Source organism: Bos indicus x Bos taurus, chromosome 9 (genome assembly GCF_003369695.1).
Source record: "Bos indicus x Bos taurus breed Angus x Brahman F1 hybrid chromosome 9, Bos_hybrid_MaternalHap_v2.0, whole genome shotgun sequence".
NCBI lineage: Eukaryota > Metazoa > Chordata > Mammalia > Artiodactyla > Bovidae > Bos > Bos indicus x Bos taurus.
Window position 1 is genome coordinate 53,730,924 of NC_040084.1, and position 22,226 is coordinate 53,753,149.

General features: G+C 39.4%; 1 protein-coding gene across 1 annotated transcript in view; it reads right to left on the minus strand.

The window, feature by feature from the left end:
- Positions 1 to 681: 681 nt before the first annotated feature.
- The window catches only part of FUT9 (fucosyltransferase 9), a 235,857-nt gene continuing 214,312 nt past the window's right edge, over positions 682 to 22,226 (minus strand). Inside the window, exon 3 of the mRNA XM_027551376.1 lies at positions 682 to 1,782. Within this exon, the coding sequence (XP_027407177.1) occupies positions 695 to 1,774 (1,080 nt within the window). The 5' untranslated portion in view covers positions 1,775 to 1,782 and the 3' untranslated portion in view covers positions 682 to 694. The remainder of the gene's footprint in view (positions 1,783 to 22,226) is intronic.

Sequence of the window (22,226 nt, forward strand, 5' to 3'; positions counted from 1 at the left end):
AATTGGATATTTAAAAATACTTAAGTAATTTAGCTTAATATCATGAGAACAAGTGACTGCATTTGCAAGTCAACTTAATGAAAATAAACGAGAAGCCTGATAGCTTCCTGAATAGAACAGTTCTGCTCCACTATCTGGCTTATTCACTACATGAATAATTCTGCATTCACAAACGTATCAAACAGGTGAAAAACAGATCAAATAGAGAGTTATACATTGTTCAACTTCAAAGTCAAAGAGGTTAGAATTCAATTACAAATTGATTTTCCTTTGCTTCATTATGCCAACTGGGAACTAGAGATGATAATGTTTAATGAAAATATTTCATACTGGAAGATATGTGTCTTCATTTACCAAGTGGATGAAACAACTGATCAGTTTAGGAACAACAATCAAATCACAGTTACATTAGAGATAACAACAAAAATATGAAAAAAAAAAGGTTTACAAATGATAGAGAATAATAAATTATTTTTCAGGTCACATAATTAGGTATATATAAGATAATTTAAAACCAAGTGGAGTGATTGCTGATGCTGCACTCTTAAAAATCTCCATCAAAATATACATGTCACCCGAGAGAGTGATACAAATAAATTATGACACAAAAGCAGAATAATGTCTCTTCTCATCCTTAAAACCTGGATAATATCTCATCAAAATGATTTGTCAAATGTGTATATGATGGAAAACTTTAATTCCAAAACCATTTCTCTAAATTACCAACGGATTTATACTCTTGATGCCTTTTCACATGGTCACAAGCCAAGCATGCATGTGATTCCCAAAATCGAGGAAGATTTACTGTGAAATCTTTCCTCCAGTTAAAGTAACTAAGGTATAATTTATTGTTTTTGTCTACTTCCTTCAGATACTTAGCTAGCTCACTGGGAGAGTTATAATCTTCCACATGAATGAATGAATCTGCTGGAATATAATTCTCATAGTTTTCCCTAGATGGCCCCAAAACAACAGGCACAGAGCCAGCCAGAAAAGCATTGTAGAGCTTTTCTGTGATGTAATCTTTGTGGATTGAGTTTTCAAAGGAAAGATAAAATTTGCAAGTAGATATGGTAGGAATCAAATTTTTATCAGTCACGTATTCTCCAAATGCTTGCCCATAGGTATGGATTTCAATGCTTTTGCTTAGCTCATTGTAATACTTGACTCTGGCATGCTCAGGGTTCCAGTTACTTACAACCCAGCACACTAACTTCTCTTTGTTTGGCACTTCAAACACGAAGGGGTTTGTGCTTACGGTCAAGAAACCATAAGGCACTTGGATATCTGAGTCACGGCGATAAGTCAGAGTCAGGTTGAACAGGTGCTCAATGCCACTCTTCTGTGGTGTGTGAGTCGGTGATTCCAAATTCATCCAAATCCATTTCTGGAAGGGTGGCCTCGCCTGCTGAGGTAAATTGGTCAGATCCCAACTGATGTCTCGGTGGTGGATCAGAACTGCGTGAGACTTGTTGTACAGAGAACGGTCTGTCGTGAGATGGCATCCTTGGATGTTGAACATTGCTTGGCAAGATGTAAGGTCAAAGGTCTGCCCAAATGGCCACACCCAAATCAGAATAGTAGTTTCATTAAAATCACCAGTTTTGGTGGAGAAGAAATTTTTCATTTTCAGCACTGAGCTGGCTGACTCCATCGGGCTGAAGATCCAGCTGTTGGTGGGCTTGATGTAAATGAACAGACACACCATGAAGCAGGCCAGGATAATGCAGACAATTAAAAATGGGCGGAGAATTCCTTTGGATGCTGAGGTCATAATTTTTTCTGTGAAACAGAAAGGGAAAGAAAGATAGAGGAGTAGGTAGAGGTAGGGATGAAGAGTTAATCACAAATACATTTTGAGATAAATAGCTGGTACATCCTAAAATACACTTAATCACAAAATCAACTGCATTTTCTTTTCCAGTGTCACCAAAAACTAAACATAGTGTCTGCTCAATAAAATCAAGTTGCAAACAGTACCTGTTTCCTAAACACTCATTCTCAACTAGGCTTGGTGCCAAGCACTTTGAACACATTACACCTATCAATGAGGTCTTTTATCCCCTCTTCTCTGCAGAATGAGGAAATTGAGGGCCCAAAATAGGTAGCTTACCCATTGAATTATGCTGTTTCTTGCCTTCTAAATCCTCTTTGAACAAGTAATACAAGCATCAGTAATCCATTGAGGTGCATTGCACATCAAGTTTACTGTCTTGATTTCTCTAATCTCTGCCCTTTATATAAGTGAGGGCTTCCCTGGTGGCTCAGTGGTAAAGAATCTGCCCGCCAATGCAGGAGACGTGGGTTCAATCCCTGGGTCAGGAAGATGCCTTGGAGAAGGAAATGGCAACCAACTCTAGTATTCTTGTCTGGGAAATCCCATGGACAGAGGAGCCTTGTGGGCTACCATTCATGGGGCTGCAAAGAGTTGGACACTATTTAGTGACTAACACTACCACCATTTACCCATGAGTTAAATTTGATCAGTTTCCCTTAATAAGGACAATATCTGTTTTTCAATTTGTTAATGTGGTGTATTACATTGATTGATTTGCGGATATTGAAGAATCCTTGCATCCCTGGGACAAAGCCCACTTGGTCATGGTGTATGATCTTTTTAATGTGTTGTTGGATTCTGATTGCTAGAATTTTGTTTAGGATTTTTGCATCTATGTTCATCAGTGATATTGGCCTGTAGTTTTCTTTTTTTGTGGGATCTTTGTCAGGTTTTGGTATTAGGGTGATGGTGGCCTCATAGAATGAGTTTGGAAGTTTACCTTCCTCTGCAATTTTCAATTCTTCAATATCCACAAATCAATCAATGTAATACACCACATTAACAAATTGAAAAACAAAAACCATATGATTATCTCAATAGATGCAGAGAAAGCCTTTGACAAAATTCAACACCCATTTATGATAAAAACTCTCCAGAAAGCAGGAATAGAAGGAACATACCTCAACATAATAAAAGCTATATATGACAAACCCACAGCAAACATTATCCTCAATGGTGAAAAATTGAAAGCATTTCCTCTAAAGTCAGGAACAAGACAAGGGTGCCCACTTTCACCATTACTATTCAACATAGTTTTGGAAGTTTTGGCCACAGCAATCAGAGCAGAAAAAGAAATAAAAGGAATCCAAATTGGAAAAGAAGAAGTAAAACACTCACTATTTGCAGATGACATGATCCTCTACATAGAAAACCCTAAAGACTCCACCAGAAAATTACTAGAACTAATCAATGATTATAGTAAAGTTGCAGGATATAAAATCAACACACAAAAATCCCTTGCATTCCTATACACTAATAATGAGAAAACAGAAAGAGAAATTAAGGAAACAATTCCATTCACCATTGCAACGAAAAGAATAAAATACTTAGGAATATATCTACCTAAAGAAACTAAAGACCTATATATAGAAAACTATAAAACACTGGTGAAAGAAATCAAAGAGGACACTAATAGATGGAGAAATATACCATGTTCATGGGTTGGAAGAATCAATATAGTGAAAATGAGTATACTACCCAAAGCAATTTATAGATTCAATGCAATCCCTATCAAGCTACCAACAGTATTCTTCACAGAGCTAGAACAAATAATTCCACAATTTGTATGGAAATACAAAAAACCTCGAATAGCCAAAGCGATCTTGAGAAAGAAAAATGGAACTGGAGGAATCAACCTACCTGACTTCAGGCTCTACTACAAAGCCACAGTTATCAAGACAGTATGGTACTGGCACAAAGACAGAAATATAGATCAATGGAACAAAATAGAAAGCCCAGAGATAAATCCACGCACATATGGACACCTTATCTTTGACAAAGGAGGCAAGAATATACAATGGATGAAAGACAATCTCTTTAACAAGTGGTGCTGGGAAATCTGGCCAACCACTTGTAAAAGAATGAAACTAGAACACTTTCTAACACCATACACAAAAAGAAACTCAAAATGGATTAAAGATCTCAACATAAGACCAGAAACTATAAAACTCCTAGAGGAGAACATAGGCAAAACACTCTCCGACATACATCACAGCAGGATCCTCTATGACCCACCTCCCAGAATATTGGAAATAAAAGCAAAAATAAACAAATGGGACCTAATTAAACTTAAAAGCTTCTGTACATCAAAGGAAACTATTAGCAAGGTGAAAAGACAGCCTTCAGAATGGGAGAAAATAATAGCAAATGAAGCAACCGACAAACAACTAATCTCAAAAATATACAAGCAACTCCTATAGCTCAACTCTAGAAAAATAAATGACCCAATCAAAAAATGGGCCAAAGATCTAAATAGACATTTCTCCAAAGAAGACATACAGATGGCTAACAAACACATGAAAAGATGCTCAACATCACTCATTATCAGAGAAATGCAAATCAAAACCACTATGAGGTACCATTTCACACCAGTCAGAATGGCTGCGATCCAAAAGTCTACAAATAATAAATGCTGGAGAGGGTGTGGAGAAAAGGGAACCCTCTTACACTGTTGGTGGGAATGCAAACTAGTACAGCCACTATGGAGAACAGTGTGGAGATTCCTTAAAAAACTGGAAATAGAACTGCCTTATGATCCAGCAATCCCACTGCTGGGCATACACACTGAGGAAACCAGAAGGGAAAGAGACACGTGTACCCCAATGTTCATCGCAGCACTGTTTATAATAGCCAGGACATGGAAGCAACCTAGATGTCCATCAGCAGATGAATGGATAAGAAAGCAGTGGTACATATACACAATGGAGTATTACTCAGCCATTAAAAAGAATACATTTGAATCAGTTCTAATGAGGTGGATGAAACTGGAGCCTATTATACAGAGTGAAGTAAGCCAGAAGGACAAACACCAATACAGTATACTAACGCATATATGTGGAATTTAGAAAGATGGTAACGATAACCCTGTATACGAGACAGCAAAAGAGACACTGATGTATAGAACAGGCTTATGGACTCTGTGGGAGAGGGAGAGGGTGGGAAGAAAAAAAAAAAAACAATATCTGACAGTTATCTGGTGCTCCTTAGTGCCATGCATTAATATGAGGACTTAACATTAACTTAATATAACTTAACATAACTTAACATTAACAATATATGTATTAATTTATATATTTACATGTGTGTGTATCTCTGTGTAAGTATATGTACTAACTCATTATATTCTCATCTCATTCATGAAGAAATTGAGGTCCCAAATGGTTAAGAAACTCCAAAGTCATGCATAGTCAGTGGCAGAGCATTCTTTTAAACACAGGCTCTGGGTCCAGAATCTAGGCACTTGATGACTCCATTTTTATAAGCATTGATTCTCTAGGCTGCAGCCAGAGAATACAGTCATCTTGATGATACCAGAACGTAAGCTTCATGAGAAGCTTTGTTTCTCATGGCTATATCCTCATCACCAGGTTACAGTAGGTGCTTAATAGATGCTTAGTAGATGCTATATATACTGCATAAATGAATGGGTGGATTGCTGTGTACCTCAGGTGGATTCTCAAGGTATAAGCATTGGTAACTAGATAAATAAAAATAAACAAAGTATGAATGAATGAAATTATACTTAGTTGCTTTATTGGTATATTTAACACATATCACTCTATAGAATGAAATGACTTACAGGTATTCTTACCAGTAGTTGAGCAAATTTTCCCAGTTTTGACTCTCTTTGTTGCATCCCAAAGTTGGCATATAGTACATTTTAGTCCCACAACACTTTATTTGGCCAAATGGGAAAAACTGGTTGCTAGGCAGACACAATATTCCTTCCATTATGTGCCTCTAAATTTTCCTGGTTCCTGGACATTTTGAGTTTCTTGAGGTTCTTCTTGTTAACTCTCTGCATATCATCTATGCTCTCAACTTTCCACTGGTATTGGGGTCAATTACTAAACAACAGAGCTGTTACTCAGTAACACCTGCTTTTTACAGAAGCTGTCAGAAAACTTTGCCCCTTGGAGCCAAATTGACTTCCCTTTGACAAGAACTTTTTCACCTATTCCTCATTACTAAAATTCAGTGGACACCTAACATGTCTTGAATTTCTCATATAACCTATATTTTAAGGACTTGCAGTTTGTTACGATAGCTCTCACCAGAGACAGCAATACACATAAACATAAAGTTAATTTTAACAATAAAGAGTATAATTAAAGTCTTTAAATCATTTTAATACTTTAAAGTAATATGAAGAAATATAGTTTAAAGACTACAGCATTAAAAATAACAGAAACTTCAGTAAAAGTACTACTTGTAAGAATTGGCATGTGTATAATTGCATTCTCCATAAAGAGACCTTTGGTCATACTTTAAGAATGATCTACTGAGCATTAAAGGATAGAAGAACTTGGAAAAGAAAAGGTTCAGGTTGTGATTTTCAAACCATAAATATACTTCAAGGTATTAGGGACAGAAACGTGAAACTAAGAATAGGAGGCTTCTTCAAGGTGTGGTAATTCCACTTAGGCATGTGTGTGTTTTGAACCTTAACTTTAAATGGAAACAAACAGGATTATGCCTGGAAAAGATCTAATCTGAAAAGATACATGGACCCCAGTATTCTTAGCAGCACTATTCACAATACCAGAGACATGGAAGTAACCTAAATGTCTGTTGAAAGATGAATGGATAAAGAAGATGTGACACATACATAAAATGGAATATTGCATAGCCATAAAAAAGAATGAAATAATGCCATTTGTAGCAACATGGGTAGACCTAGAAATTATCATACTAAGTGAAGTAAGTCAGACAAAGACAAATATCATATGGTACTATTTATGAATCTAAAAAATGGTATCAAAATATCCTGTTTACAAAATAAAAGTAGACTCACAGAAATAGGAAACAAACTTATGTTTACCCAAGGTGAAAGGGAGGCAGGGATAAATTAAGAGTTTTGGATTAACAGATAAACAATGCTATATATAAAATAGATAAACAACAAGGTTCTACTGTATAGCACAGGGAACAATAACATAATGGAAAACAATCTGAAAAAGAATTCACTTCAGTTCAGTTCAGTCATGTCTGACTCTTTGCAACCCCATGGACTATAGCCTGTCAGGCCTCCTTGTCCATCACCAACTCCTGGAGTTTACTCAAACTCATGGCCATTGAGTTGGTGATGCCATCCAACCATCTCATCCTCATTTCCCCCTTCTTCTCCTGCCTTCAAATTTTTTCAGCATCAGGGTCTTTTCAAATGAGTTAGTTCTTTGCATCAGGTGGCCAAGTATCAGCTTCAGCATCAGTCCTTCCAGTGAATATTCAGGATTGATTTCCTTTAGGATGGACTGGATAGATCTCCTTGCACTCCAAGGGAATCTCAAGAGTCTTCTCTAACATCACAGTTCAAAAGCATCAATTCTTCGGCGCTCAGCTTTCTTTATAGTCCAACTCTAACATCCACATATGACCACTGGAAAAACCATAGCTTTGACTAGATGGACTTTTGTTGGCAAAGTCATGTCTCTGCTTTTTAACACACTGTCTAGGTTGGTCATAGCTTTTCTTCCAAGGAGAAACATGGTTGCAGTCATCATCTGAAGTGATTTTGGAGTCCAAAAAAATAGAGTCTGCCACTGTTTCCACTGTTTCCCCATCTGTTTGCCATGAAGTGATGGGACCAGATGCCATGATCTTAGTTTTCTGAAAGCTGAGTTTAAGCCAACTTTTTCACTCTCCTCTTTCACTTTCATCAAAAGGCTCTTTAGTTCTTCGCTTTCTGCCATAAGTGTGGTGTCATCTGCATATCTGAGGTTATTGATATTCCTCCTGGAAATCTTGATTCCAGCTTGTGCTTCATCCAGCCCAGCGTTTCTCATGATGTACTCTGCATATAAGTTAAATAAGCAGGGTGACAATATAAAGCCTTGACATACACCTTTTCCCATTTGGAACCAGCCCATTGTTCCATGTCCAGTTCTAACTGTTGTTTCTTGACCTGCATACAGATTTCTCAGGAGCCAGGTCAGGTGGTCTGGTATTCCCATCTCTTTCAGAATTTTCCAAGCTTGTGGTGATCCACACCGTCAAAAGCTTTGGCATAGTCAATGAAGCAGAAGTAGATGTTTTTCTGGAACTCTCTTGCTTTTTCAATGATCCAGCAAATGTTGGCAATTTGATCTCTGGTTCATCTGCCTTTTCTAAATCCAGCTTGAACATCTGGAAGGTCATGGTTCACATAGTGTTGAACCTGGCTTGGAGAATTTTGAGCATTACTTTACTAGCATGTGAGATGAGTTGCAATTTTGCATTAGTTTGAACATTCTTTGGCACTGCCTTTCTTTGGGATTGGAATGAAAACTGACCTTTTCCAGTCTTGTGGCCACTGCTGAGTTTCCCAAATTTGCTGGCATATTGAGTGTAGCACTTTCACAGCATCATCTTTTAGGATTTGAAATAGTTCAACTGGAATTCCATCACCTCCACTAGCTTTGTTCATAGTGATGCTTTCTAAAGCCCACTCGACCTCACATTCCAGGATGTCTGGCTCTAGGTGAGTGATCACACCATCGTGGTTATCTGGGTCATGAAGATCTTTTTTGGATAGTTCTGTGTAGTCTTGCTACCTCTTCTTACTATCTTCTGCTTCTGTTAGGTCCATACTACTTCTTTCCTTTATTGAGCCCATCTTTGCATGAAAAATTACCTTGGTATCTCTAATTTCCTTGAATAGATCTCTAGTCTTTCCCATTCTATTGTTTTCCTCTATTTCTTTGCACTGGTCACTAAGGAAGTCTTTCTTATCTCTCCTTCCTATTCTTTGGAACTCTGCATTCAAATGGGTTTATCTTTTCTTTTCTCCTTTGCTTTTCACTTCCTTTCTTTTCATAGCTATTTTCAAGGCCTCCTCCGACAACCATTTTGCCGTTTTGCATTTCTTTTTCTTGGGGATGGTCTTTATCACTGCCTCCCATATAATGTCATGAACTTCTGTCCATATTTCTTCAGGCACTCTGTCTATCCAATTTAATCCCTTGAATCTATTTATCACTTCCATTGTATAATCGTAGGGGATTTGATTTAGGTCATACCTGAATGGCCTACTGGGTTTCCCTACTGTCTTCAATTTAAGTCTGAATTTGGCAAAAAGGAGTTCATGATATGAGCCACTGTCAGCTCCTGGTCTTGTTTTTTCTGACTGTATAGAGCTTTTCCATCTTTGGCTGGAAAGAAAGAATCAATGTGATTTCGGTATTGACCATCTGGTGATGTCCATGTGTAGAGTCTTCTCTTGTATTGTTGGAAAAGTGTGTTTGGTATGACCAGTGCATTCTCTTGGCAAAACCCTATTAGCCTTTGCCCTGTACTCCAAAGGCCAAATTTGCCTGTTACTCCACTTCTTGACTTCCTACTTTTGGATTCCAGTCCCCTATAATATAATGGACATCTTTTTGTGGTGTTAGTTCTAGAAGGTCTTGTGGGTCTTAACAGAACTGTTCAACTTCAGCTTTTTTGGCATTCCTGGTTGGGACATAGACTTGGATTACTGTGATACTGAATGGTTTGCCTTGGAAACAAACAGAGATCGTTCTGTCATTTTTGAGATTGCATCCAAGTACTACATTTTGGACTGTTTTTTTTGTCTTCTGTTTCATTGAAAAATAATATATATATATAGCCTTAATCTGAAATTAACACATCATTATAAAGCAACTATACTTCAATTTTAGAAAAGAAAGAAAGAAATAGGGATATACTATGGAGTATTATACAATACTTGCCTAAAAGCTTAAGATAGAACAGAATAGTTAGGTTTGTAACTTGCCACTTGGTCTTTATTCCTAGATTGCAGTCACTACATCCTCTTCAATCCACCTCTCTATTTCACACTAGCTAGGATGTGGGGTCGGAAGAAGTTCTTCCCTTGTGCCATTATGAGTCTTTGGGTCAACATCTTTGATAATCCCTATTTGGTACCTTTTCTATATGTTGTGAAAATTCATAATCAAACTACTTCTGTTAAGGCAAACTTTTTAATCTTCAGTAAAAATGCGTAAAAATCACAAACCCTTTGAACAGAACTTTGGATCTACTTGGGCATCTAGAGATCAACTCAGATCAACCCCAAAAACCTGAAATGAATCACCAAAAATTGATAGGTGGATTGAAATTAGAAATAGTTTAAAAAACAAGGATTGCCATATATATTCACATTGCAACTTTTTCCTGTTATAGAAAGTAAAAATTTTAAGGTGCTTCCTATAGTGCCTGGACCATGCTGCTGCTGCTGCTATGTCGCTTCAGTCATGTCTGACTCTGTGTGACCCCATAGACGGCAGCCCACCAGGCTCCCCCGTCCCTGGGATTCTCCAGGCAAGAACACTGGAGTGGGTTGCCATTTCCTTCTCCAATGCATGCATACATGCTAAGTCGCTTCAGTTGTAACTGACTCTGTGCGACCCCATGGACAAGCAAGAGTATTGGAGTGGCAATTACAAGTATTGGAGTGGACAAGCAAGAGTATTGGAGTGGCAAGTACAGGCAAGAGTACTGGAGTGGGTTGCCATTTCTTTCTCTGCCTAGACCATAGAAAGCACGTGTTTGCTATTACATTATTATTTCTTATTAGTCAAGAATCAGAGTTCTCATAACAGCTGAAATCTTTTGGAATAATAGATTCTTTCTGATTTCTGTGCAAATTATTACTATTTCTAACTACATACACACAATCTCCCCTAAGTATAAAACATAACTCATTAGTATTAATGTTTGGATACAATACATAAGTAAACAAATTATAGTGAACTAGCAGCAGCAGCAGCAAGCAGAGTCTTTCAATAGATCATGAAATCAGCCTTTTCACAAAAGTTTGCTTTGTAAGCATATTGTGTTTAGATTCCGTGGCAGATATTTCCTGGTTTTTACTGTCTGGCAACCACTCACTTTTCTTCTGATAACAGCATCCCAATTGCCTATCAGGATATACCTCTCCTCTCCTGTGTGCAATCTTTGTGACTTTTTCTTAATCACTATTGAGGATGGATGCCAGATCATTCAAACTCTCTCTCTCTCTCTCTCTCTCTCTCTCTGGGACTTTAAAACTTGCATGTAAGGGCCAAGAAAGAAAAATGTTGGAGATAATTAATCACACTGGAGTTCCCTGAGAAGACTTATATGAACTCTGCTACCTGCCACCAAGGAGCTACTCAGGACACTGCCTTCCTGGGCTTGGTTCTTGAGATATGCCTTTAGTTCCAAGAGCTACTCCATAAACATAATAATTTTCTTTTTGTTTATATTAGTTATAATTGATTATATTTCTTGAGACAAAGAAATCAAAACAAACAACAAAAACAAAAGCCATAATCAAGCCAAAAATGAAAAAAACAAAGCCCCAATTGATTCTTTTTTCAAAATGAGAAATATATTTAAGGGACTAGATCTCATAGACAGAGTGCCTGATCAACTATGGACAGAGGTTCATGACATTGTACAGGAGACAGGGAGCAAGACCATCCCCAAGAAAAAGAAATGCAAAAAAGCAAAATGGCTATCTGAGCAGGCCTTACACATAGCTGTGAAAAGAAAAGAAGTGAAAAGCAAAGGAGAAAAGAAAAGATATACCCATTTGAATGCAGAGTTCCAAAGAATAGGAAGGGGAGATAAGAAAGCCTTCCTTAGTGATCAGTGCAAAGAAATAGAGGAAAACAATAGAATGGGAAACACTACAGATCTCTTCAAGAAAATCAGAGATACCAAGGGAACATTTCATGCAAAGATGGGCTCAATAAAGGACAGAAATTGCATGGACTGAACAGAAGCAGAAGATAGTAAGAAGAGGTGGCAAGAATACACAGAAGAACCATGTAAAAAAGATCTTCATGACCCAGATAACCATGATGGTGTGATCACTCACCTAGAGCAAGACATCTGGAATGTGAAGTCGAGTGGGCTTTAGGAAGCATCACTACAAAAAAAGCTAAGGGAGGTGATAGAATTCTAGTTGAGCTATTTGAATCCTAAAAGATGATGCTGTGAAAGTGCTGCACTCAATATGCCAGCTAATTTGGAAAACTCAGCAATGGCCACAGGTCTGGAAATGGTCAGTTTTCATTCCAATCCCAAAGAAAGGCAATGTCAAAGAATGCTCAAACTACCACACAATTGAACTTATCTCACACACTAGTTAAGTAATGCTCAAATTCTCCAAGCCAGGCTTCAACAATACATGAACCGTGAACTTCCATATGTCAAGCTGGATTTAGAAAAGGCAGAGGGACCAGAGATCAAATTGCCAACATTTGCTGGATCATTGAAAAAGCAAGAGAGTTCCAGAAAAACATCTATTTCTGTTTTATTGATTATGCCAAAGCCCTTGACTGTGTGGATCACAATAAACTGAAAAATTCTGAAAGAGATGGGAAATACCAGACCACCTGATCTGCCTCTTGAGAAATCTGTGTGCAGGTCAGGAAACAACGGAACTGGACACGGAACAATAGGCTGGTTCCAAATTGGAAAAGGAGTATGTCAAGGCTGTATGTTGTCACCCTGCTTATTTAACTTATATGCAGAGTACATCATGAGAAACGCTGGGCTGGAGGAAGCACAAGCTGGAATCAAGATTGCTGGGAGAAATACAATAACCTCAGATATGCTGATGACACCACCCTTATGGCAGAAAGTGGAGAAGAACTAAAGAGCCTGTTGATGAAAGTGAAAGTGGAGAGTGAAAAAGTTGGCTTGAAACTCAACATTCAGAAAACAAAGATCATGGCATCCAGGCCCATCACTTCATGGCAAATAGATGGGAAACAGTGACAGACTATTTTTTTGGGCTCCAAAATCACTGCAGATGGAGACTGCAACCATGAAATTAAAACATGTTTATTCCTTGGAAGATAAGTTATGACCAACGTAGACAGCATATTCAAAAGCAGAGACATTACTTTGACAACAAAGGTCTGTCTAGTCAAGGCTATGGTTTTTCCAGTAGTCATGTATGAATATAAGAGTTGGACTATAAAGAAAGCTGATAGCCGAAGAATTGATGCTTTGAACTGCGGTGTTAGGGAAGACTCTTGAGAGCCCCTTTGACTGCAAGGAGATCCAACCAGTCCATCCTAAAAGACATCAATCCTGAATATTCATTGGAAGGCCTGATGTTGAAGCTGAAACTTCAATACTTTGGCCACCTGATGCGAAGAGCTGACTCATTTGAAAAGACCCTGATGCTGGGAAAGATTGAAGGCAGGATGAGAAGGGGACAGCAGAAGATGAAATGGTTGGATGGCATCACTGACTCAATGGACATGAGTTTGAATAAACTCCAGGAGTTGGTGACGGACAGGAAGGCCTGGTGTGCTGCACTCCATGTGGTCGCTAGAGTTGGACATGACTGAGCGACTGAACTGAACTGATATATAAATTAGGAAAAGAGCAAACAAATTTCTTCACTTTACATTAAGCTATAGACTTCAACCAGAGCTTAGCTATTTGGTGGCAGGTGATGTGGAAATCAGTCCTGAATATTCATTTGGAAGCATTGATGCCAAAGCTCCAATACTTCGGCCACCTGTTGTAAATAACTCACTCATTAGAAAAGACCGTGATGCTGGGAAAAATTGAAGGCAGGAGGAGAAGGGGGCGACAGAAAATGAGATGGTTGGATGACATCATTGACTCTATCAACACGAGTTTGAGTAAGCTGCGGGAGTTGGTGATGGACAGGGAAGCCTCTCGTGCCACAGTCCATGGGATCACAAAGAGTCGGGCATGACTGAATGACTGAAATGACTGACATATGTTAACTTGGGCTTCCCTGATGGCTCAGCAGTAAATATCCTGGTTTGGTCTGGGTCAGGAAGATATCCTGGAGGAGGGCATGGCAACCCATTCCAGAAGTATTCTTGCCTGGAGAATCCCATGGATAGGGGAACCTGGGAGGCTACAGTTCATGGGGTCTCAAAGAATTGGACAGGACTGAAGTGACTTTGCACACATGCACCCATAATGTCTAACTTAATGATTAGTAGTCTCTTTAGCCAGGCTCAGATAACAATTGCTCCCTATATAACCATTATGGTGTTTAGTGTCATGATATTAGTATCTAGGATTCTGCAAAAGTCTTCTGAACACTACACTGTTTGTTCATAGTTAAAATTGCCCCTCTAAAACCATTGTTTTTTTTTTTTTTTAATTTAGTTTTGTTTGCTTTTACTCTTCCTTATAATTTTTATGCTAAAATCCTTTACAAGAATAAAAATATAAGCTTTCTACTTTCTACACTATATATTGAATTATATTCTGCCTCAAAGTACTGTAGAACTTTATATATTCATCGCTTTACTATCAAAGACTCCCTTGACACCTCACATTCCACTAAACCTTTCTCATGGGAATTCCCGCTCTGAGTTTCCACAATTCTCTGCATTAAGCTCCTGAGCCAAATGCCTCCTGCCTTTGGGAGAAAAGCCATTTACTCTTTGGCAAGAAGACACTGGTTAATTTCTGGAATGCTATCAAATTGTGAACTGTTTTCAAAGACCTTTGGATACAGTCTCTGGTATTTCTAGGCATATGCTTGTGTTTTACTTCCTCCAAACACCAGAGAAGCTGCCACCAAAATATGCCAGCTTTGGTCACCAATGCTTTTCCTGAGTATTTCTTAGAATATATTCTGACAGAACCAACAATTTCCTGACCTATTTCTATAGTGGTTTCATTGATCTTACCTCTAAATTCTCAAAGACTTCTCTCTACCCCCTACCCCCAGCGCTGCCCCGCCACCTCCACTTTCATTTTTGTCTCAGACATTTGTTTCCATTGGAGTGCAAGCTGCCAACTGTCACTTCTCCTGCATTGTACACTTTTTTATCTTGGGAAGTTCCTACATTCAGTCTCTGAAATTTCCTTTTCAATTCAGGGATTAACTTTTTTTCTTTTTTTTTAGTTTGATCTTTTATCTGCTCTCTTCTCCCTACTTGTAATCACTAGTTCTTAATCACTGTCTCGATTCCCTTTAGAAACTCTATTTACCAGCTTTGTCTGCAGCTAGGACAATCAGATCTGACTCTGAGCCCAAGTGTAACTTGGCCCTTGTGCCACCTAAACATAAGAACACCCCAGACAGGACAGGGGCTGGTTTCTGGCATTTGCTCAGAACACGCTTTCTGGCTTCCCTTGAGGCAGTCTTTTCATAATTTGTCCGTCAGCACAGTGCTTTCTAAGGGTTTCCCTGGTGGCTCAGACAGTAAAGAATTCGCCTGCAATGCAGGCCTTGCGGTTTGATCCCTGGGTCAGGAAAATCCCATGAAGAAGGGAATGGCAACCCACTTCAGTATTCTTGCCTGGAGAATTCCATGGACAAAAGAGCCTGGCGGGCAACAGTCTATGGGGACGCAAAAGAGTTCGACACAGCTGAGCAACTAACACAACAGCAGCAACAGTGCTTTCTACGATTGTTGTCAGATTTTAGAACATAGCAGCCAGCCACCAAAGGTCAAGAAGCCTTTAAAACAACAACAATAAAAAAGTCAAAATTCTCATTTTGGACCAATACATTACTATGTGTTTCTGACTCTGAGAGTTCCTTCCTTTCCAATGACAAAGCAATTAACTCAATGGAATTTTCTTGATGTTTTCCTTTCCTTTAAATCCATACCCAACCCAGCGCCAGACCTGCCAATTTTGCCTCCTCAATGTTCCTTCAGTTGGTTGACTTCTCATTTCCCCAAGTTAAAATGCAAATCATTTCTTGTATGGACTATTGTCAATGCTTTTTAAAGAGGTCCACTTAGCACTCACTTTTGGTCCTTTTAGTTCATTCACAATGTGGTAGACCAGTGGTTCTCAAAGTGTGTTCCCAAGACCAGAAGGGTCAGCATTAGCATCTCCTGTGATCTTGTTAGAAGTGCAAATTCTCTCTCCCAAATCTAGACATATGGAATCAGAAACTGTAGGCTGAAGTCGAGCAATCCATTTTAAAAAGTCCTCCAAGTGATGCTGGCATACACTTTTCAAACCACAGATCACAAGTTATACTTCTGTTTAAGGGCATGAATTCCAATTGCTTTTAGGATAAAGTAAAAAAAAAAATCTTAATGTAGCGTAAACAGTTTTGGATGATGGGGACTTTGCCTCAGTCTCCACCCTTAATGCATGACCCTTCTGCATTGTCTGCAATGCTGTCCTTGGCCTTCTTGCATGGGATCACTACACCAGCTCTTCTGTCTCCCTGGACAGTTTCCTGATCTCTTTCTTGATTTACTTTTCCCTTTTCAGGTCCAGCTCCACTGGCAGTTGCTTGTGGAAGGATCCCTGACAATCTCCCAACACCTCCTCCCCACCCCACCCCCACTGCCTAGCACACACACACCCAAGTATGTATCTCAACCATGTGTCATTTTTACACAGCACTTAGCACAGTAGCAAGTTTACCTTAACTTGCATGGGTATTTGATAAATATTTTGCCTCTGTTCTACCTCAAATGTTAACTTGTATGGTAATCATTGGGTGTTTTTCCTCACTATTTAATCCCTAGTGCCTAGTTAGACCTGGCATATCCTTGTTCTCAACAAATGTTTTCAGAGTGACCACATAACTAAAAATTACTGAGCATTTGCAGGGTTCGGGGTACCAGGCTAAAAGTTTTATATAGATTTTATCATGTTGTGCTCAGGAAAAATATACTTCTTTTTGTTAATTTAACAAATAAGTATGCATCACTGTCTCTGTGACATCATGGTTCTAAGCACTTAACAAATATTAACTTCTTTAGATCCCACAATTCTCAGATGAAATATACTCTACAACTATATTCATTTTTATAGATGAGGAAACCCATGCCTATCTATCTGTCTCATTTCATACAGTAAGTGGTCAGTCAAAATGTGGACACATACCTGTCAGTCCAGTGGTTAAGACTCCTTGCTTCCACTGCAAGGGACATGGGTTCCATCCCTGGTTGGGGAACTAAGATCCCATATGCAGTGCAGCATGGCCAAAACAAACAAACAAGAAAGATGTGGACTCTAGTGGCTTGACTCAAAGTGTGTTGCTTTAAAAATACATGTTAAGTATTGAGGTTCCAGCTGATAATTGCAGAAAATGCCTTGAATTATAGGAATAAAGTTTTATGACATATATTATTCTGGAGCCATTGTTCATTGGAATAAACTAGATTCATCAACAATTCTCTCCTGGCTTTTATTCTGGAAAACAATGTCTGGGGACAGTGGATCTGGAGTACTAGCAGTTTAGGTAACTCTCCTCCTGCCCCTAAGAGAGTGTGGAGAGGTAAATCAGAGCAAGGGTGAGTCTAGGTTTTTTTTTTTTTTTTTAATGATTTGGGTGTTTATAAAGCAATTCAAGAAATACCAAGGATATTGACACATTTGTTATTGCTAATCCAAGGCCTCTCTGATGATTATATTTCTGCTAGCCACACTCTCTTTCAGATGAATTCCTTACATGCTGCTTTGTTGACTTAGCTTTGAAATTCAACTAACTTCAAAGAGTTAAACTGGTTAAAAACAATAAGGGTAGAGAAAAGAAATCATTTAAATAAAATTTTCAGTTCTATCCAATTTTGTCCACATAATGTCCTCAGTTAATATTTTTAAAGGATTTACAAGTATTTATTTTAACCATTCCTTCAAACTTGATATGGAATTCCTTCTCTATAAATTTTTATATTCTTAATTCTCTAGGTCTCACCAGATTACTATATAAGGCCATACGATATGCTTTGAATCACCACAATTTGATAGTTTGATTTCCATTAGTCTTACTACTAGGAATGTCTCTTCTTCAAGATGTCTCTCAACTGTTCCTGTGAAAGACACCCTAGTTTCATACAGACCCCAAATGGTCTGGCAGCAGCAGCCCCCATCTACGGTTTGTCCTTCTTCATCAAGTGGATCCACTAGTTTGAGAATCCACTTGATACAGCCTCACTTCTCCTCCTAATCACCCAATGTATGGACCTAGACACACAAATGCAGATTTTCCCTGACCTTGAACCATCTGAGTACCAGATTCTGGGTTCATGTCACAGTTGGAAAACCAGCTACTTGAATCAAGCTTGGTCGCTGACTCCAGTATTTTTGAATGCGCTGAGACACTCACAACATCTCTCCCAGAACATTTCCTTCAATTTCTGGTCCTTTGTCTGCTAACACTATAGGCTTTATTTTAGTTTACAGGGCAAGCGAGTGAATCCACAGAAAATAAACAGCTTTATCTTCCCTGGCTATTTCCTATACGCTTATCCCCAACATTAAATTCTTGTTCTTCAAGCTACAAAAAGCAGAAATGGAAACAAAAACAGAATATCATCATGCGTATCAAAGGATGTTAACAGATACTAAGAAAGAGGCTGTCAGAATGAAAGAGAGAATATCTACCTATAGACAGAAGCATTGTACTAGATGGGGCATTGCCATGACAACAGTTTCTGCACCACATCAAATTTTGCAGGCTGATCATCTTTTGAACTCATTAGCACCAGCTTTACTGGGATTAAATAAAAACAGATCAGTGTAGTTAATGAGGAGCTTCTGAAACTTCAAGTTAAATCTACAATAAAAGGATTGGCCAGTAAGAACTAAAATAGAAAGAATGAGCCACAAGAAGTCAACAGTTTAAGAGACAATATGATAAAAGCATGGCTAAGGAGATTACAGAAAAAAGGAAGTTGCAAGTTTAATCAATTTGCAACTGAATAATTTGAAAATCAGTTGATTGATTAACATATTAAACAGAAGATAATATTATTAGAGGGAAGGTAGAAAGGGAGAAATTAGGAGTAAAAATTCCTGGAGTGAGAAATTTTTAATCTTGGAGATATAAGTATTACAGTCCTTTGAAGTGAAACAGAGCAGGACCTTATGGTCCTTCCCCCTCATGTCCTCTGCCTGCCCTTTGTCTGTGGAAAACTTTAGTCAAATAATAAGTTTAATCAGAGAAATGAGAACATGCAGAAAGAAAGGAAAACAGTCAAAGGAGACCAAGTAATAATAATAAGTACTCATTAAGCAGAGTCAAGGACTTTTAGTTCCTTCTCAAGGACTATAGATAATATTCTGAGCCATATCCTGTGAGCTGTCTCATAGATACTGAAACTTTCACAAGGTGGAGAAATACATGATGACCAGACTTTTCTCACAACATGAGCTGTCACAGTTCCAAGAACTGACCTCAAAGAAATGGAAACAAACTGTAGATATCAGGCAAGCATATGCTCCTCGGTTCTGTCTCGTCACAACAAAGATTTGGAGCGACGGACATTAAAGCCCTTGGCGCGTCACAGCTCTCAGGTCTTGGACAAACTGTTATAGCTCTTAGACAAATCAGTGTTACACCTCTATTTTATTTAGAAGTTAACAGGAGAATCCATCCTCGAAGTATGAGGGCATGCCAACCCAAAGACGCGAAGAGAAGAGAGTGGAGGAGTGCGCCAGTGCGCCGGAAAGAGAGAGAGTGCTTTGGCTCCTCCTTTTATATGTTTTTTTCTCCCCCTGGGCCTGCCCTATGCAAATTGGGCCAGCCAGGGGTGCTGTTTGTTCTACCTGAAGTCCTCACTCCAGTCTTCGGACCTTCCTTTGACCTTCCTTTGTTCTATTTTCACGGGCTTTTCCCTTCCTTGTCTTTTAGCCACCGCCATTTTGGACTCCTGTTTCCTATTCTAACTACCTAACATTCCCCCAAGAGATGGGAGGCCTAATTCTTTGGGAATAGGGGCATCGAGGTCTTTCTGGATACTTCCTGCTGAACTGGGATGGCGAGGGGTATTGGGCCTCCCCCTCTTGCTAGTCTCCAGCCTCAGAGTCCTTATAGTGGTGTCCATCTAAGGGTGAGTGATATTTTCCATGGTTAGCCATAGTTTTGTATCTTTGTTGAACTGGCACGGCATGTTGTAGCTTATTGACCTGGGAAGAGACAAAACAGGTTAGACAATTGATAATACATGGAGCAATCATAAGCAGCATCAATATGGTATAACAAGGACTAGTAGGGGCATTAGCCAATTCCAAATTCACATCGCCAGGATGGCTCAAGTCCCTCCCTGTTCAGGGATCAGAAGATCCATCTCCTGTCTGTTTTGGATTATAGTCCCTGCCAAGCTGTGTTAGCTCTTTAGAGCTATCCTGAGAAATCTTATCCCCAGAAACCAGATTTTGGGGGTGTTCATTAGAATGGCACTCATTTGTAGTCCTGAATAGGTATCTGAGATCTCCCAGGTGTATTGAGTGTCCTCTTCTATTTTCTTCCATGGCTTGACTCCTGAGTAGTGAATTCAGGAGTCATGTCCTGGTACCTTGACTGCTGGTGGCAGAGGCTTAGCCTCTATGATCTCAAAATTGGAGACTACTGCATATCCAGCTCTTCTTTTTCCATCTAACACAAAGCTGCTTCCATCAGTATACCAGATTTCCTCAGGATTGGTCAGAGGGTCTTCTGACAATCCCTCTCAGGGTTTTGTCCAGTGGTCCAAGGTTTCTAGACAAGAGTGAAAGGGGAGAGAGCCCTCGGGGGTAGGCAGGAGGGTGGCTGGGTTAAGAACCTCACAAGGGGATATAGTGAGGCCTGGATTTTCCATCAGCATTACTTGATATCTGAGGATTCTTTGATCAGACATCCATAAATGGCCTTTCCCATTTAGGAGTTGCTTTACTTGGTGGCTGGTAAAAATAGTTAGTTTTCCTCAAAAGGAGAGCTTTAAAGCATCTTCTATCATGATTGCAATAGCTGCAAGATTTTGAAGGCAGGGGGGCCAGCCTTGGGAGGTTGAATCGAGTCTCTTGGATAAGTAAGCTACAGGCTGGGGCTCAGATACTAATCTTTGAGTTAACACTCCCAAGGCTATTCCCTCTCTTTCATGGACATAAAGTTGGAATGCTTTTTCTGGATCTGGCAACCTCAAGGCAGGTACCTGAGTTAAGGCCTGTTTTAGTGTAGCCTCTGCCTTCTTTTGAGGAGTTCCCCATATCAGTGGGATTGAGTCATCCAGTCCCTTTAAGCTTTCATGTAAGGGCTGGGCAATTAGACCATAGTTGGGTATCCAGATTCTACAATACCCAGTTAGTCCTAAAGCTCACAATTGTTTTCGAGTTGTGGGGGAGGGCAACTGGAGGATTCCTTGTACCCAATCAGAGCACAGCTTCCTAGACCCATGTGTAATCTGAACTCCCAGATAAGTGACTTTTGTCTCGACCATCTGTGCCTTAGCACGGGAGAGTTTATATCCCCTTTCTGCCAAAAAGTTTAGAACCTGAATTGCATGTTGTTGGGCATTTTCCTCATCTGGAAAGCAGATTAGTAGGTCATCTACTTATTGTAATATTTTCCCATTAGGTCCCAGGTCCAAATCTAGGAGATCCTGGCTAAGGGCCTGTCCAAACAAGTAGGGGCTATCTCTGAACCCCTGAGGTAATACTGTCCAAGTCATCTGTTGGTGTTTCTCTCTTGGGGCCTCCCACTCAAAGGCAAAAAGATATTGGGATTCTTTAGCCAGTGGTATGCAAAAAATGCATCTTTGAGATCCAAGACTGTAAACTACTTGGCACTGGGTGGGATTTCTCCCAAGATTACATAGGGATTGGGTACTGTGGGATGGAGAGGGACTACAGCTTCATTTATGATCCGGAGATCTTGAACCATTCACCAGGTTCCATCCTTTTTCTTTATTGAGAGGATTGGGGTGTTACATGGTGAAATGGTGGGGACCAATAGCCCACAAGCAAGGAATTTATGTATTAAAGACTGTAGTCCCTCCCAAGCCTCTCTTTTGAGAGGATATTGTTTCCGGTTAGGAAACCAAGTGGGACCTCAGAGGACAATGATGACCGGTTCAGCTTGGTGGGCTCGTCCAGGTATCCCCTGGTCCCACACCTGGGGGTTAATTTTGTCTTCCCATAGTTTTTGGTTCCTCTCTATTGGACAGGGTGTAATGGGTTCTTTAGTAGGAACCAGGAGCTGTAGAGCTCTAGGGGCTGAAAAACTTCCCAACCCAAGGGTTGTCCCCAATTTAGTGAGTATATCTCTTCCCATTAAGGGAGTAGGACACTCAGGGACCACCAGAAACTGGTGGAAAAATATTTGTCCATCCCAGAAACAAAGAAGTGCTTGGGTGAATCTTTTAGTAGTTGCTTTTCCTGTAGCACCCAAAATGGTACAGGTTTGGGAGGAGAAGCCTCCAGAGTAGGAGATCAAGACAGAGTAGGTAGCCCCTGTGTCAACCAAGAAATTCTTGGACCTACC